Source organism: Carassius gibelio, chromosome B6, assembly GCF_023724105.1.
Source record: "Carassius gibelio isolate Cgi1373 ecotype wild population from Czech Republic chromosome B6, carGib1.2-hapl.c, whole genome shotgun sequence".
Classification (NCBI taxonomy): Eukaryota; Metazoa; Chordata; class Actinopteri; order Cypriniformes; family Cyprinidae; genus Carassius; species Carassius gibelio.
This window is the reverse complement of record NC_068401.1, coordinates 23,638,193-23,655,684: the sequence shown is the minus strand read 5'-3', so window position 1 is coordinate 23,655,684 and position 17,492 is coordinate 23,638,193. Positions and strand designations below refer to the sequence as shown.

Genomic DNA, 17,492 nt, shown 5'->3' with positions numbered 1-17,492 from the left:
GCCAAATACATCCCCCTGCTTCAGAACAAACTTCCACAACATTATTAACACGCATGCTAGTAGCTGCATGAGAGACAAAAAACATACTATATTGAAGAAATATATGTTAGAACAATTTTCTGGTTGCCAGGACATTGCTTTTACAGCTGCTAAGGTCTTCTGAGTGTTTTTTTAGTGTTAGTGTATTCAGGGTAGTTGCTAGTCAAAAGATCCATCCACAAGAGATGTGATTTATGTGTATTGATTTGTGTGTAGATGTGTATTACTGATATTTCTCTGTAGAACCATTGATTTCTAATCCTCTTAATATTCTTATATATGTTTTCCATGGTTACACATGCATATTAAGCCAGCCAGGTCTTACAAAGCCAGATCTCTCCCTTTCAAATAGAGTACATACAAATTATACCTAAAAACCAGAATAAAATAGTATATAATAGAATAAAATAGAATGAATAGAATAAGTAAACCGAATAGAAACAGAAATAAGACAAGACTGAAGAGAATCTGAACAGACTAGTCTAATCTAGAATATAATAGACAGAAGAAAACATAGACTACAGAATAATAGAACAGAAGAAATACGACAGAAGAAAGGAACAGAACAGAAAAGTGAACCAGACCAGACAGAAACGAACCTGAATAGAAAAGATAATAAAAGTGAATAGAATAGAAAATAAGTGAACAGAACATAATGTTAACTAAACAGAATTGAACAAAAAAAGAATATAATAAAACCTTAAGTAAACCAGAAGAATAGAAAAGCACCTGAATAAAATAGAATAGAAATGACAGAAGAACGGAATGGAACAGAATAGAAGCAGGAGTAAACTAAATAGACAAAAGTGAACAAAAAAGAATAGAATAAAAATGAAGTAAACCAGAAAAGGCATAAGAAGAGAAAAGCCAGAAATGAACCAGAAATAAGACAAGAAAAGAAAACCTAAATTAACAAGAACTAAATAGAATAGACAGCATATACAATTATAAAATATGTAATAATAGATAATGATATGAAAACAAAATAGAATAGAATAATCAGAAGTGAACCAGCTGAGACAAGAGGTGAGAAGAGAACCTATACAGAATAGAAAGAAAGAAAATAAAAGAAGTGAACAGAACCAAATATAATATAAATGTAGGTGAACCAAAAGGTAGAGAAGAGAAGAGAAGAGAAGAGAAGAGAAGAGAAGAGAAGAGAAGAGAAGAGAAGAGAAGAGAAGAGAAGAGAAGAGAAGAGAAGAGAAGAGAAGAGAAGAGAAGAGAAGATTTTGATTAAGTCAATAAGCAAATGGTATAAGTTCTTACACACATTGACCCACACACACTTAAAGCTCACGTCCTGCAGCTGCGTCACCTGAGGTCTGGCATGTTATTTCTTATGATAATGCAGATTTGATTTGATTTAATGCAGTTAAATCAGCAACATTTGTCATCTGTACTACAAACGTTTCAGTCATACCTTGCGAAAATAACAAGATATGTGACTCTTGTCGATGAATATATTGCTGTAAAAGAAAAACACATGACACATGCATGCTTAAAAAAAAAAAAATGCACTGAAATTACAAAGAATATGCTTACAAAATACATTTGAAAAATTGCCTACCGAAAGTATAAGAAGAGCTTAAAAAGTACTGCATACCGAAATGCATTATTTTCTTAATGAAAGGCAAAATCCAGCTTCACTTGCATATTTATTTAGAAAACAACATATTTGGCACACCAGAATAGCAAAATACTGTTATAAAGTAAATACACAAATGAAACAACATAATATGTTGTATGAAACTGAAATTTGCATTTACATGCACAAAGAAAACATCTAAAGTACCACATTAAGAATTGGGACACACAAAACATTGTCATTGACGTGTGCAAACAGAACATAAATCAGAGGCCTCCAGTATTACTATTAATGTTGGTGGCAAATATTGTTTCTTTTTGGCTGTGCAATCATTTCTCTCCTCACTAATACAATTCAAGATGCCTCAGATGTTATGCTACATCACATATATCACTTTAATTTTGCTTTTTAAATGTATTATTAAAAGGCCTTTGTAATTAATCTCTTTATGTAAACAAACAAAAGGCAGCATAAACCAAGCCATTGCTTGGCTTCTTGATTCTTTCAAAGTATAAATGAAGAAAACTAATTCAAGGTATGATACACTTACTGAATATACTTTTAGTCAAGTGCTTAAGGCAAATATAACAGCACACATCTGAGAAATATCCATAAGCGACATAATACTGAGCAATCATCAACAAAACAAGCAAGTGCATACATACATATATCATAAAATGTAACACTTCTTATTTTTGGCTTTTTGGATAACATCAACACAGATACAATCTCATAATACACAGAAACCCACATGTGTAGGATTTTATGGCAAATCATCTTTCATTTAACTTTCTACATTTTCCCATAAACTCAGTCCTTGTTATTTTCACATCAGGTACTGCATATGTGAACAAATCAATCTGCAACACAGAGTATGTACAAACTCTGCTTCCTGGAGAGATTGTAGCATTCTGTATATCATTCTGGCCATTATCAGCACATACACACATACAGGTACTAAAGCAAACACATACTCCTTTAATGTTCAACGTGTCTTTTTCAGTCTGATATTGTTCTAGCTACCTGACATTTTACATTTGAGGGCTTGAATGACAATGCTGTATAACTACCGTGTTGTATGAAGACAGGAAGGTAGGGGGCGCTAAAACCCACCAAAATGCTTTAATGAAACTGTTGCACTCCTTCTCAAAATAGAATTACATGAAGGACTGTCTAACAAACACTGATGCCCTATGTGGCTCTATAAATGGCTGCACCATTATCTAAAGGAATGGCGGCCCTGATTAAGCAGTAATATATTCTGTATGAGACAAGGACAATTGTCTGTATGTGTCAATGACCGCCAATAAGCCAAAACATTCACACTTTCCTGAAGGCCAATGAACTGCTGCAATAACACATCATACTCAGAAAACACTTAAAAATAAAGTCAAATTTAGCTGTAGTATCACTGTAGAGCTCATCACTCGACATAGTCATAATAGCCATCATGTATTAATCTCTAAAGCAGACAAAAACAAAATATTATAAAAGCTATGTTGTCTGTACTATGTTGTTATTTTTATAGTTCTTTTATACATTTTTTAATGAATGACTCTGGCAGAAAAGATCAGGAACAGACAAAACTAGGGAAAATAAGAGAATTGGGTAGGGGAAGGATTGTTAGGGCCTGAGACAGCAGTTTCTTTCACCTAGGTATGGGAGGCAGGGGAGGTGCACCTCGCTCTTTCTTTCCTGAACCTGAAGCAGACAGAAATATACAAACACAGAGACACATGAACAAATGGGTAAGACCATGATTAGGCTGAAAGCACTGAATGTTATTTGAAGTATTCATTGGCATGTGAAAGCAACAGCTGCTAGTTCAGTTTTGCCTATGTGCATAGCAACAAAAACGGATAAGATAAGAGAAAACAGCTGTGATTGGTTACCTCGGCTTTCGTTCCTGGCCATTTTGCTAGGATAGGTCTTCTGACAGGGAATGTAGGGCTCTGGTGGTGGAAGATCCGATACAGGTCGAAACGTGAATCGTGATTCCCACTCATCTTGGAGAAACAATTCAAATGCACACATCAGTAATCTGTAGCACAAGCTGCATACAAATCTAAGCTGCTATTTACAGATCAATAGGAGTTCATCAAATGGTCAATACATGTTAGAAGTGAAAGTGAAAGTCGTAACATTTGCCAAGTATGGTAACCCATACTCGGAATTGGTGCTCTGCATTTAACCCATCCAAGTACACACACACAGCAGTGAGAAGTGAACACACTGTGAACACACTGCCGGAGCAGTGGGCAGCTATAGATCCAGCGTCCGGGGAGCAACTGGGGGTTCACTGCCTTACTCAAGGGCCCTTCAGCCATCGGTATTGAGGGTGGAAGAGAGCACTGTTCATTCACTCCCTCCCACCTACAACACAGAGACTCGAACCGGTGACCTTCAGGTAACTAGTCTGGCTCTCTAACCATTAGGCCACAGCTGCCCCCTGTGGCCTAAATTCTTCTGTTGATTATGTGAAATGCCATCTATAACCCCCCAAACCAAAACTATTTGACTTGCCCTCAGTTGGGTTCACCAGCAAAAACAAACAAACATACAAACAAACAAAAAATGTTTACAGTAATGAACTTACAATAGAAGTATATGGGGAATGCATTCTTCAAGTTTTGAAGCAGTAATGTGAACTATTAATGTAAAAGCCCTTTCATTTATTTTTCCATTCAAGTATTTCAATACACACTCTTTTACCGATGAGACTACTGTTCTAAACCGATCAGGTTCTTGGTTAGTTCAGCCCTAAAATATACTTTTATGCATACTTTAGGGTATGTGTACAGTGCGCATGACTTCAATTTCATCATCATACATGCAATACTGCACATGTACAGAGGCTTATGAGATAATCACAGCTCTGGTATCTTGTGACATACATTTCATAATAAACATAGCCAGATTTACTAACTGTAACTCTGTATTACTCAATTTATCCACAAGATAGCAATATTTGTCTATGATGTTGCATTGCCAAAAGTATGTGCCCTCTTATAATTAAACTATTTATCAATTTCAGCCACACCTTGCTGCACTGCTAAAAGGTACATAAAAGTCCATCATACAGCCATGCAGTCTCCCAAGTATGACACTGGCTTATGATGCCGCCAGTAAAATGGTCTGAGTCTACTGAGTGTGGAAGAATCAGACTAGCCTGCACAAATCCAGATCTCAACAGCATTGGGACGAAATGAAACATGACCTGCAAACCAGACTCCAATGCCCAATATCCAACACTATCCCTGATGCTGTAATGTCTGAATGGGAACAAATTCTCACAACCACCATTTTCCAACATCTATTGGCCACCCATCCCTGAAGAGCAGAAACTGTTATAGCAGCAAAGGAACAACCAGTTCCTTATAAATGACAACTGTTTTGAGATTAAATGTTCATAAAGCAAATGGGCAGAGCTGGATAGATTACTTAGAAATTGTAGTCTCTTACTTAATCCAAAATACATGCCAAAAATTGTGGTTAGTAACATAATCCATTAACTACTACGGTGGCTGAGAGAGCTCAACACGCTTCAATTTAAGAAAACGCATGCAAATGTAAAAAACACCAGAAAAAAAAAAAAAAAACATCATCAGTTTGACAACACAAGTGTTGCAAATCCTCACCACACATGCATATAACGAAACGCGCTGCAAATCCTCACAACACATGCAAATTCAGAAACGCTGAAAATCATCACAACAAATGCATTAACGAAATGCGCTGCATATCCTCACAACACATGCAAATTAACAAACGCGCTGCAAATAGCACTGACCACAATTGAAATATTTCAAGGAGACTCCAAAAAGTGTCGGACCTGGCTGGGATTTGCTTATCGTGCAGTGGAGTTGTTGGTGAATTGAAAGGGGAGTTTTTTTTTATAGACCTAACTCTATTACCACATTGATTTTAATAGAACAATCTTGTACTATATACAAATACAAAGAGTAAGAATATATTCCACGTTTTGTAATTAACAACATGAAGTACATTAATCATTGCGTTACGTCAAGGTTTCCCAAACTGGAGTTCATAAATTAACTTCTGGAAGTTTGAGAGTTTGATGAAAAGCTAATTACCTCATTAAAATGTCAAATTAAAATTATTAATTTTAAAATAACATCAAAATAAATCACCTACTAAAGCCATGAACGCGCAAATGTGATACGTTTTCTTTATATACATTTATTTAAAATCTCATGGTATTTTCTTGGTACATAATTTGCTTGAAAGATGTTCAGATGACAAAAAATGTTTGGGAATGCCTTTATTACTTGTAAATAAGAAATAATGTGAATTTGTGCATTTTTAAATTGTGCATTCTTTGTGTGAATGTCCACAAAACTGGAAGACTTTCTGAATGTATACAGGTGCTGGTCACATAATTAGAATTTCATCAAAAAGTTGATTAATTCCATTCAAAAAGTGAAACTTGTATATTATATTCATTCATTACACACAGACTAATATATTTCAAATGTTTTTATTCTTTTAATTTTGATAATTATAGCTGACAACTAAGGAAAATCTCAAATTCAGTATCTCACAAAATTAGAATATAAATTAAGACCAATACAAAGACAGGATTTTTAGAAACCTTGGCCGACTAAAAAGTATAAAAATGAAAAGTATGAGCACGTACAACAGCACTCAATACTTAGTTGGGGCTCATTTTGCCTGAATTACCGCAGCAATGCAGCGTGGCATGGTGTCGATCAGTCTGTTGCACTGCTCAGGTGTTATGAGAGCCCAGGTTGCTCTGATAGTGGCCTTCAGCTCTTCTGCATTCTTGAGTCTGGCATATCGCATCTTCCTGTTCCCAATACCCCATAGATTTTCTATGGGGTTAAGGTCAGGCGGGTTTGCTGGCCAATTAAGAACAGGGATACCATGGTCCTTAAACCAGGTAATGGTAGCTTTGGCACTGTTTGGTGGGGCCAAGTCCTGTTGGAAAATTAAATCTGCATCTCCATAAAGTTGGTCAGCAGCAGGAAGCATGAAGTGCTCTGAAACTTCCTGGTATATGGATGTGTTGACCTTGGACCTCAGAAAACACAGTGGACCAACACCAGCAGATGACATAGCACCCCAAACCATCACTGACTGTGGAAACTTTACACTGGACCTCAAGCAACGTGGATTGTGTGCCTCTCCTCTCTTCATCTAGACTCTGGGTCCCTGATATCCAAAGGAAATGTAAAATTTACTTTCATCAGAGCACATAACTTTAGACTACTCAGCAGCAGTCCAGTCCTTTTTGAAGTGAGACGCTTCTGATACTGTCTGTTGTTCAGGAGTGGATTGACACAAGGAATGCGACAGCTGAAACCCATGTCTTGCATACGTCTGTGCGTAGTGGTCCTTGAAGCACTGACTCCAGCTGCAGTCCACTCTTTGTGAATCTCCCCCACATTTTTGAATGGGTTTTGTTTCACAATCCTCTCCAGGGTGCGGTTATCCCTATTGCTTGTACACTTTTTTTCTATCACATCTTTTCCTTCCCTTCGCCTCTCTATTAATGTGCTTGGACATAGAGCTCTGTTAACATCCAGGCTCTTTTGCAATTACCTTTTGTGTCTTGCCCTCCTTGTGCAAGGGTGTCAATGGTCTTTAGGTCAACTGACAATTCAACTAGACTGAGAGACCATTTAAAGGCTTTGCAGGTGTTTTGAGTCAATTAGCTGATTAGAGTGTGGTACCAGGTGTCTTCAATATTGAACCTTTTCACAAATATTCAAATTTTCTGAGATACTGAATTTGGAATTTTCCTTAGTTGTCAGTTATAAACATCAAAATTAAAAGAAATAAACATTTGAAATATATCAGCCTGTGTGTAATGAATAAATATAATATACAAGTTTTACTTTTTGAATGGAATTAGTGAAATAAATAAACTTTTTGATGATATTCTTATTATATGACCAGCACCTGTATAAGCGGTAGGCTATTTTAGAAAGATAAAAAAAGGAATTAGCGAGAATCAATAATGTATGAATAATTTATTGCCATTGTATGAATAATATATAATCATGTAATCAATTAAAAAGTAACTGTAATCTGATTACGAGTATTTTAAAATGTAATCTAATCAAATTACATGTACTTAATTTTTGGAATCTGATTACGTAATCCAGATAACATGTAAGCAGTTCTGTAAATGGGTATAGTGTACCTTTACCTTCTGGTGAAATGCACCAATCCAAAACAACGAAATACATTTATTCTTCATAAATTCTACAAGACTCTTGAAAAAGCATGTAGGAAAGTCACAATACCTATATGATGTCCCTGATTGTGGTATCCATTGCCCATAGTTGGGGGAGGAGGGGGCAGAGGTCCAGAAGAGGGTCTGTCTGGTGGGAGAGGTGGTCTATTGCCACCACGATGAGGCTCCACACCTGGTCTGTTCGGTGGAGGAGGGGCTGGTGATGACCTCACACTTCCTCCTCCAGGACGGCCAGAAGGAGGTGGAGGTGGAAGAGGACCTGTGGACAAATAGACAAAGGCATAATATAATATTCAAACAGGTGAATTTCAGATTATCCTGCAAGAACCCGCAACTCCCCCTCTACCTGTTCTTCCACCTGCATTCCGACCCAATGCGGGCGGTCTCTCAGAGGGAGGTGGAGGAAGTGGTCCAGATCGCCCAGGTGGAGGGGCAGGAGGATGCGAGCCAAGTGACAGGTTCCGTTCAGGAAGGCGTGGCGTATGCTCCTCAGGAGTAGATGGGCTTGGGCGTCCGGGCGGCAGAGGAGGTGCTGCACTAACAGGTGGCCGCAGAGAGGCAGGAGCAGGAGCTGGAGGAGGGGTTGGTTTACTGCTCACTGATGGTGGAGGTGGAGGGGGCGGGCTGTCCCTTGTGAGTGGCAAAGAAGTACGGATAGCGGGGGGAACAGGTGGAGGACGGTCATCGCCTCGACCAGGTGCAGGGGGAGGAGGAGGCCGCCCAGCGTGACCAGCTGAGGGCGAAGGAATGGAAGGAGGACGACCAAATACAGCTGGCATCGGTGGAGGTGCAGGCTGTCGTCCAGGGGGGTTTGGAGGTGGAGGGGTTGGTGCAGAACCAAGACGAGGAGTCCCTGGAAGTGAGGGTGGTCCCCTGCTCTGTGCCCCACTCTGAAAGGGCCGTGGGGCACTTGGAAGAGGTGGAGGAGGTCCTCCAGGTGTTTCAGGACGTGGTGGGGTCATTCGTGGGCGAGGGGGGTCAACGGATTCACTGCGCTGCAGAGGTGGACGAGGGGCGGAGCCAGATCCTCCTCCAAAGGGCCGTGGACCAGAGCTACGAGCACCAGGTGGCAGAACTGGAGGTCTGACACTACTAGAGTCTGAAAGAGAGCAAATAATCTCATATAAAGTGATAATCCAACAAATGCAAGGACTTTATTTAAATCATTTCTCAGTTTTCAAAACAAAATATTACATTTTATGATTGAAGGTACATCATTGGGACTGGCCAAAAAATGTTATACTCATAAATCCTTGTTGAATGAATGAGTTGGAATCTGTCAGTAAACAGTAGTAGTGTGTAGCAAGCTTTAGTAGTATGTTTGACATACATGTATGCGTCCTTACCATCTCGAGTGGAGCGCAGCTTTGGCATGCCACCCTGGAAGAGCCCACCCAGACCAGCTGGTGATCCACCTCCACCTCCAAACCCTCCCCCTCCTCCTCCTCCACCTCCTCCTCCAGGCCCGCCTCCTCCTCCACCTCCAGCACCACCTTTGGGTTCTGTCAAAGCAAACATGTATTTAATATTTTGGACTGGATAGCAAACCCGCAACCAATAATGTTGCTACTCATTTTACATGCAAAAATCATTAACACAGAAGAGTTTTGAAAGTATAGTAGCATAAAAGAAAACCTATTTAAATATATGTGCCCTATATAATTAAAATCTGTCTGTTTTGGTGCATAGACAAACATTATTGCTAGTATAACTCCATAAGATGCTGGTTCTTACTGTCAAGTATGGGGGCGCTACGGTCATTAGTAACCGCCTTCTTTAGCCTTGCTCCTTTGCTGATGTCTGACAGCAGAGCATTCCTGCCCTGCTGCTCTGATTTGTTCAAGACAGGCTTCTCTGTGTTTGCCTGTGAGAAACAGAAGCACAGATATTTTCCGTAGAAATCATTCAAGCACTGGTGCCCCAATTTGCAGTCTAGAAGAGTTGACAACAGTTGGCAAAAGTCGAAGCCAGTCTGAAGATTTTGGGCAGGCAAGTTAATAGATTTGACAGAATATCACATAGTGTATGATGGGCCCAGTCTCAAGGTTTTTTAGCTTCAGACTGTTATTTCATCCAGTCCATCATGCTTGAGATTTTGAGCCAATTTTAGAACACATGTTGTTTTCATTTGTCATGCCTCTCATAGCAATATGGTGCTTGTTTCTGTGTGAGGTTACTGTGTGCGACAATGGTAGTGTGTGATCATTTAATGTAAAATGGACAGTTTTTCTCTATCTCAGTTGTGTAGTGTATTTAGTGTATGTGTGTGAGTGCGTATACCTGAGATAAGGTGGGGGGTGGGGGAGGGGGAGGCGGAGGAGGTACCGGCATTTTTTCTCCTAGTTGTCACCTCCTCTCACTGAGACCTGACAAACAGAAAATGTCATATATTTTATATTTTCAAAAAGAAATAGTGTTGCTTGTTGCCACAATGTTGAGTGGTTTCCAGAGTGCTGTTATGTAGTTTCTAGGGAGTTCTGAACGGTTACTTGCAAAAAATGCAAAAATAGTTCTCGAATTCTTGATATAATCTTCTATAAAATTTCTTAGAAAAACATAATATTTTAACAGAACATATTTACTGCTTATTAATATTTGTAAACATTTATGAACCGATTCATTATTAATAATTTCTGATGTTACTTTCAAAATACTTTTAAAAAAATATAGATTTTATATATATATATATATATTAGACATTATATATATAATGTTTGCAACTTGAAACAAGCCTCAGGGGTATTCACTGCTCAAGCACACCACACATGTAGCCTATAATGTGACTCTGACGTTGCGTCACATGAGCGTTTGACTGCGTGGCAGGAGTTTCATAACATTGCTGCTCATATCCATTAATCCATTATTAAGATTCATACACATACATGTATTGTAAGTGTAAGGAAAATGTTTATTAACAGCATATAGCAATTTTACAGTTATTCAATTTAAACATTCAAATTTAATGTTTTAAAAATGACAAAGGTTTTTTAAAACCATATGAAACCAGCGTGAATACAAAGTGTACATTTCTAAGACATTTATTCTCATTTAATTGTCATTGAGCCCATTATCTTTGACCTTGTAATCATAGTAGTGGTGCTCGAACACCACTAACAGGAAACCCAAATGTAGCATGAATAGCACCATCTGAAACAACATCACACTTTTCAGGTTTTATAAAACAGGCCTGAAGCATTCACTCAATCACAGGTGTTAATCTAACCACACCACATGGCCATACTAAAGTGGTCTCGCACAGCCGCAACATTTTGAATTGGTTTTACAGTAAGTAGCCAGTCTTGAAATATCCTATTGTGCTATACCAAGATACCTTTATTATGCATGCCATGACATGTGGGAAAGGCCGTAAAAAAGAAGGTCATTTCTGAGATATAGAAAGCTTACTGTAATAGACTAGTTTTTATAATATTCCCTTACACACTCATAATACAGCAATGCCAACAATTACAAGCTTTATTTTTCTCTGAGTTCAAGTGTTATAAAGGCCTCTCTCTCACTGCTGACATCCGGAAGAGAACATAAACAGGAAGAGCTACAGCAATATACCTCTCACTTCTCATTCTCTCTTTGATAAACACACATCCACATGCGTTAATATCATTCAGACAAAGGTGACAAATAAACAACAAAAGGTTTAAAATCAGAAGTGGGAACACAGATGAGACTCAAAGAGAACAAGTCAATACACGGAAACACAGTTCACAAGCACTTTAAATTGTCTGCTCTTTTATCATCAAGATCTCTCAAGGGCGTCTTACAGACAGCCACATCACACTACTTCATTTCTGCCTCTTTCTTTCACTTCCTCTCTTCTCTAATTCTCTCTCCCTCTCTATCAGGTATGTTTATTCAGAGTTATGCCGACAAAACCAAAAATTTGCAAAACACTGCATTGAAATCCCAGAAGTGCATTGGTAATAATAACTTCAAAAAACATTTTTAGAAATGTTCACAATTTTTTGGGGCAAATCATCACTGCATTTTAAATGCTTCATTTTGCATAGCTGTGGTGTGAAGAGAAAAAGGGCCATGTAAAACAACCAAACTGGAGCCTCTGCCAGTTGGTTCAGTTGGCAGTAAAAGTTTATTTAAAGGGGTCATATGATGTGATTTAAATTTGTCCTTTCTCTTTGGAGTGTTAAAAGCTCTTGGTGCATAAAGAAGGTCTGTAAAGTTACAAAGACTAAAGTTTCAAATCCAAAGAGATATTCTTTATAAAAGTTAAGAGTCAACCACGCCTTCCTAAAATGGCTTGTTCTAACACGCCCCCCACATATCTACATCACTGTGTGGGAAGATTTGCATAACACCGCCCAACTGTTTATGCAAAGAAAGAAGGCATAACTTTTATTCTCACCGTTGACGCAGGTGCCATGTCGTGGAGACCCTGTGTGTTTCATTGTGTAAGCGAAATTTTTTTGTTTGACTTTCCAAAAAGACAACTAGAAACCAGTGGTTAAGCCGAATTTACAAGATTGTTCTGGAACAGTTCAACATAAAATTTTTAGATGTGTGCAGCACATTTCGCAGAGGACAAGGACTGTTTCCTGTGAGAGCAGCTTACAATGCCAGTGTCTGTTTCTAAAAAGTGGGGCAATTATCAAGGACGGTCTGATTCACAGTGTGTAAGTACGTTTTCATATATGTAAAGGATTTGCCACTGATGATTCAAACGTGAGTTTTTGAGAGTAACTGTTAGAGCTTGTTGTTTCTCGTTTCTCCGATTACAAAAGCAGAGATGGCTTTATGTTTATGCATCACAAAACACAATGCAACTCGTAAAAAGACAGTATAAGTCATTATAATCAGTAATTATGTCCGCACTGGATGCAACAAATGCCTCGTTTGTAGTGAGTTTTATTGGTTTCGTCTCGTCGATCCTGGGACACACGGCATCAGATGTTAGGGCATGTTAAGGGGCTTAACATTTCCATCCCAAGATTGAGGCATTTGGCCAATCACAAATCATTGGATAGCTGGCCAATCACCTTACACCTCGATTTTCAGATCAATGAGCTTTAAAAATATATAAACATTTCAGAAAGGCAGGACATAAAGGAGAAACAATAATGTACAGTGTATGGAAAATAATGTTGTTGTTTTTTTACCGTGGCCTAGAAGTGCAAAACAAATCACAATTCTGAAAAAAAAAATTACAAATTACAAATGCAAATGCAAATCTAAAAAACTAAATAACAATAAAAAAACAACAATTCGGAAAACATTATAAAAGTCCGAAAACACAACGTCAAGTCAGAAAACAAAACAACAAATCATACAAACCATAGTAAGCGCAATTCATACAATACATTCAAACTGAGCTACTTTATTACCAACTTCGAACTTTCTACCATGACTCTGCTGTTCTTCGGCTGGTTCTTCTTGTATACCTTGATTGACAGATGTCTCGTCCAGTCAGCGTGAGTAATCCCAAACCAATGGTGCGGGTGCGTTTTTGTTGTGTTTTGTGACTTGTTATAATGTTTCCTGAATTGTTGTTGTGTTTTCAGAATTGTGATTTGTTTTGCACTTCTCGGCCACCGTAGTTTATTTAAGCTTAAATTAATACTGTGTGTGGCACTTAAAAATATTGTTCTGTTTTGAGCATCACCAACCAGGGTTGCACTTCCTAAAACCAAAATTCTGTCATAACAACATAGTTGATTGATTTGCTGTTTCTCAAAACCATAGGTTCAATGAATATCCACAAAAGGCAAACAGACTGAGAACAAAAATAGTGAAATAGACCTCAGATGCCATGTTTGATACAACAGCATCTGAGAGAAGTTATGTTGCAGAGAAAGCTGTTGACTCAATGAACCGCATCTAAGAGTGTACCTCAATTCCACACATAAATCTGTGATAATAGAAATGATTGGCTTCTTCTTGTATGTTTAGATGATCTGTAACATTCTGACATGTATTGCAATATCAGATTATTAATTAGCAGAAGCTATAACTCCAACAACCGTGGGTTATGGTATTAACGACGTCTTATTTTGTCGAACAAACATTGAACCAACGACAGAGGTGTTCAAATCAAAATGCACTGCTTCAAGTCAGATATAGACCAGTCTGTGCTACACACCTATACATTTTTGCAGTTCTGTTTGGTGATGATGCTAGCAATGTAAAAATGACCTAACAAGAGGTGATGATTAGCGCAAAAAAGTGGATAAGAAATGCGAAAAAGGGGTGTGAGAGTTGAAGAAGACACAAGAGAAGTAGTGCACAGTAAAAGTTCCTGGATATGGACTATATATTTACATTCCAGTGTTTTGAGAGAGAACTGCGGAGATGGACTATGGAGAATGTGATGCTGGATATACACTCTACAGCTGCCCTCGCTGTCCGGACAGTGCTTTACATCCAGCAGTCTGAAATGTCATCATGTCTAAAACAGGGACTTTTGGCTGGACATTGTGTTCTTTTTGGAATTACTAAATGCCAAGTGTGTTTAAGTGTGCCAGTGTCTTATACAAGCACATAATGCATTTCACCTCTGTAGAAGTCACGACAGTCAACCCTGCATCCTGATTTGTATACTGTGTGTTCTAAATAGTAAGTGAAACTTGCAACTTTCACATCTGATGTATGTGTGTGATTTATACTGTAGAACAAATGAAAATGCTTCTCTAAAAACCCATGGTAAAATCCCAAAGGAACCCATACCAAATTAGCCTTCAGGTAGTTTCAATTATTTACATGCTGTCTGAACAACTAGTGCAACAGTCAGCTTCCAGAAGTAAAAATCGGAAAAAAATATTAATTTATTCCACAGTTGAACAATAACCTTTAAAGACAGGACTACTGTGAGCTATGTGGCTGAAAATCAATGGTATTTGGTTTTGTAAGCTGTCAGTACTTTTATATTTAACTTATATAATAATAATTGTGTATCAAAGATTTTTCAAGAAATCTCCACCAGTCACTTTGACTTTCAGTAATATTTTCAAGTAAAATTTTGCTTCAAATCAAAGTTTGTAATGTTGTGATTTATCTCATAGCTGCTTAGTTTGAGTCATGGCTTATAATGCTTTACTGAAGACATTTTAAGAATATCTATGGGAAAATTAATGGAAAAAATAAAAATGGAAAAAAATGGATGGGTACCACTGCACTCTGAGATGTAACCAAATACCCAGAATTTATGGAATTCAAAAGTAAGGCCAATGTCAACAATGAAATTGTAAATATATCCAGCTTTCACTAAATAATGTTAACACAAAAAAATAAAAAATGAGTGGAGCCCTTCAGCCACAACCTGCTACATCATACATGCAAAATCATACAGGAAGGGGCCACCCACAAAGAACCATACGTTCATTTATTTAAAAGTGTCATGTCCAGTCGTAAAGCGCTTTGCAGTGCTTGCTTATAATACCACATCACAAGCAAAAAAGTGCATTACAAGTGCTCAGCTTGCATAATGTGAGCATCTGTCTTTCCATCACTTTGTAGGCAGTCTTTATTGTCCACTTCCTTTCTGAAACTCAGCATTATGTTGACACCTCTGGCTACATGCAATCTTGTATCTAATGGATGATCTCAAATACCGTCACATGATTTCTGACTCTCTTCGAAACGCAGGTCAAATAGAACACTAAACCAGACAAGAGAGAAGTAGAAGCTATGACAGTATACTTCTGTCACCGAGAGGAAGTTAATGCAGAGAGAGAACTCTAAATTATGCAGCCTAAAACGACTTGTTCCTTATAAAGTTCTCACTAAAAACTGCATGCCTATATTCACAGTCTCAACAGCTCACTGTGATTTAATTAAACAGTTGCTTAATAGTGTTACATTTCACACTTGGTAAAAACCACATGAAAAATCAAGAGGACCTGGCGTTGACATAAGCAGTCTCATAAAAGTATTTAATGCAAAAAAGAAGATTCGCATTTTCCATACAATCCCAAGCCAACTAAGCCATGTGCTTTTAAGGTAACCCATTTAAAAAGGAATGAACAGAACAAAACAATGTGTTTGAAATAGCTTGTGACACTGACAGCTCAAAATAATGTGGTCTTCAATCCACAATACTAAAAGTTTAAAAACTGAGACATAAAAGGAAGTGGAAAGCATATGACTTGCATTGTTTATCACTGTAAAACCCCACGGCCTGTGAATTAGAACCACATGCTTCTACTAGTCAGACTCATTTGCACGAATCGGTTCTTTTGAACAGTTCATTAAAAAAAAGCTATCAATTATTTTATGTAATACCTTAACTGCGCCAAAGGGTGGTCTCTAGAAAGCCACATTTATTGCTCGTCATGAATGTTTTATTGCTCATTTCGATTATGTTTTTTAAATAAGAATGTCAGCCACGATTCATCTCACAAAAGTAATTTACCTAAATACAATTTGCATTGACACTACACAATCCTAAAATTAATTTACATATACTCGGTTCACATATCATCTCCTTTAGATAATACATTGGTTTAATGAGGGGTTGTATTTGACTGACTCGACAAACGATCCGATTCAGTTCTCGGGTGTATGAAAAGATGAAAAGATCCGACTCAAAGAATGATTCATTCATTAATCAGAAATCGCTTGCTACTACAGCTGTTTAAATAACTGTGACATGACAACGGCAATGAGTAGTTTGATTTAGTTGAGGGGTGGTCACTTAAAATTAGGTGCAATTCTAAACTACTGGAAAAAAAAAACTTTAACTTATTTACCCTGCCACATATTCACGCTCAAACTGCAACTAAGGAAGTGGGGGAGCCTCTGCTTCCCCTGAAAGTTGGCACCGTTTGCGCTTTTGTAGTGGATGAAAAAGTAGTTTTAAACATAACACTTTATCCAAAAAACGATTAACTCACATAATAGTTACAAGTTTGCGGCAATAAATAAATAACGGGAAATCTGGTCACAAATTGGATCCTTGAGTCGGGTATTTTAGAAAGCTACAGGCTGCGTAAACACTTACCGGTGATTTGTGTCTTTTTCTCTGCGTCTTGCGCTTACGAACCAAATGCAGCAGCGATCATCATCATGAAGCATCTAACGTTACACAAACACAGAGGAACACAAGTTTTGAGCCACTCCTTCATGGCAGAAAACACACACACACATAACTTCTCCCCACTGTTTCCGCCCAGCGCGTGCTGTCTACAACCCATATCACATTCACAGGAATAACATTCAAATCGTATCAGACGGCCTACTGAAACAATGCAGGCAAGAATTCACTACGTCTCAGCAGTATCACATCTCTTTAAATGAGGGAAGTACAGCTCAATGCCTTGAATAAGACGTGATATCTTCTAATTAATTTCTTTACCCAGTTTTTCTTCCTCCACTAACAGACTCTTCGTTCCCTTTATCCGGGACATTCGTCTGTGATGCAACGTTTCCAGATGTGTGCGACTGCCTCGAGCTGAGCTCAACATCTGTCAATCTCTGCACACAATGTATGGCAGAAAAGCATAGCGCTGTGTGGATGTATGGAATATGTAACAGATATTCAAAGGGATTCACTTATAGTTCACAGATTTCTTATCATAGTGAGTAAAGTCTGCAAAAATGACTGGAATAAAAAAGATTTGCTGAACCACTAAAGCCAAACAAATTTTTAGCCATTAAAGC

At 38.0% G+C, this 17,492-nt stretch overlaps 1 protein-coding gene across 2 annotated transcripts; it reads right to left on the bottom strand.

Moving 5' to 3' along the window:
- Positions 1–1,678: 1,678 nt before the first annotated feature.
- Positions 1,679–17,243, bottom strand: LOC127959401 (WAS/WASL-interacting protein family member 1-like). Of its 2 annotated transcripts, XM_052558566.1 has the most exons (10): positions 17,188–17,243; positions 16,834–16,907; positions 10,149–10,234; positions 9,603–9,732; positions 9,215–9,370; positions 8,215–8,967; positions 7,918–8,127; positions 3,520–3,633; positions 3,280–3,328; positions 1,679–3,089 (listed from the first exon to the last, which is right to left on the bottom strand). In XM_052558566.1, the coding sequence occupies exons 3-10, from the start codon at positions 10,197–10,199 to the stop codon at positions 3,083–3,085; spliced, it is 1,470 nt and encodes a 489-aa protein (XP_052414526.1). In that variant the 5' UTR covers positions 10,200–10,234; positions 16,834–16,907; positions 17,188–17,243; the 3' UTR covers positions 1,679–3,082. The 2 variants fall into 2 exon arrangements, with proteins under 2 accessions (XP_052414526.1, XP_052414527.1); XM_052558567.1 differs by lacking the exon at positions 17,188–17,243 and having other exon boundaries at positions 1,679–3,328; positions 16,834–17,001.
- Positions 17,244–17,492: the final 249 nt, after the last annotated feature.

Bases quoted from the DNA above. Each gene is read 5' to 3' on its own strand.
- LOC127959401 (XM_052558566.1), bottom strand. From the start codon at position 10,199: ATGCCGGTACCTCCTCCGCCTCCCCCTCCCCCACCCCCCACCTTATCT. The intron at 9,371-9,602 runs GTAAGAACCAGC...TTGCTTTGACAG, and splicing joins TAGCGCCCCCATACTTGACA to AACCCAAAGGTGGTGCTGGA. The intron at 3,634-7,917 runs GTATTGTGACTT...TGTTTCTCCAAG, and splicing joins CAATCAGGGACATCATATAG to ATGAGTGGGAATCACGATTC.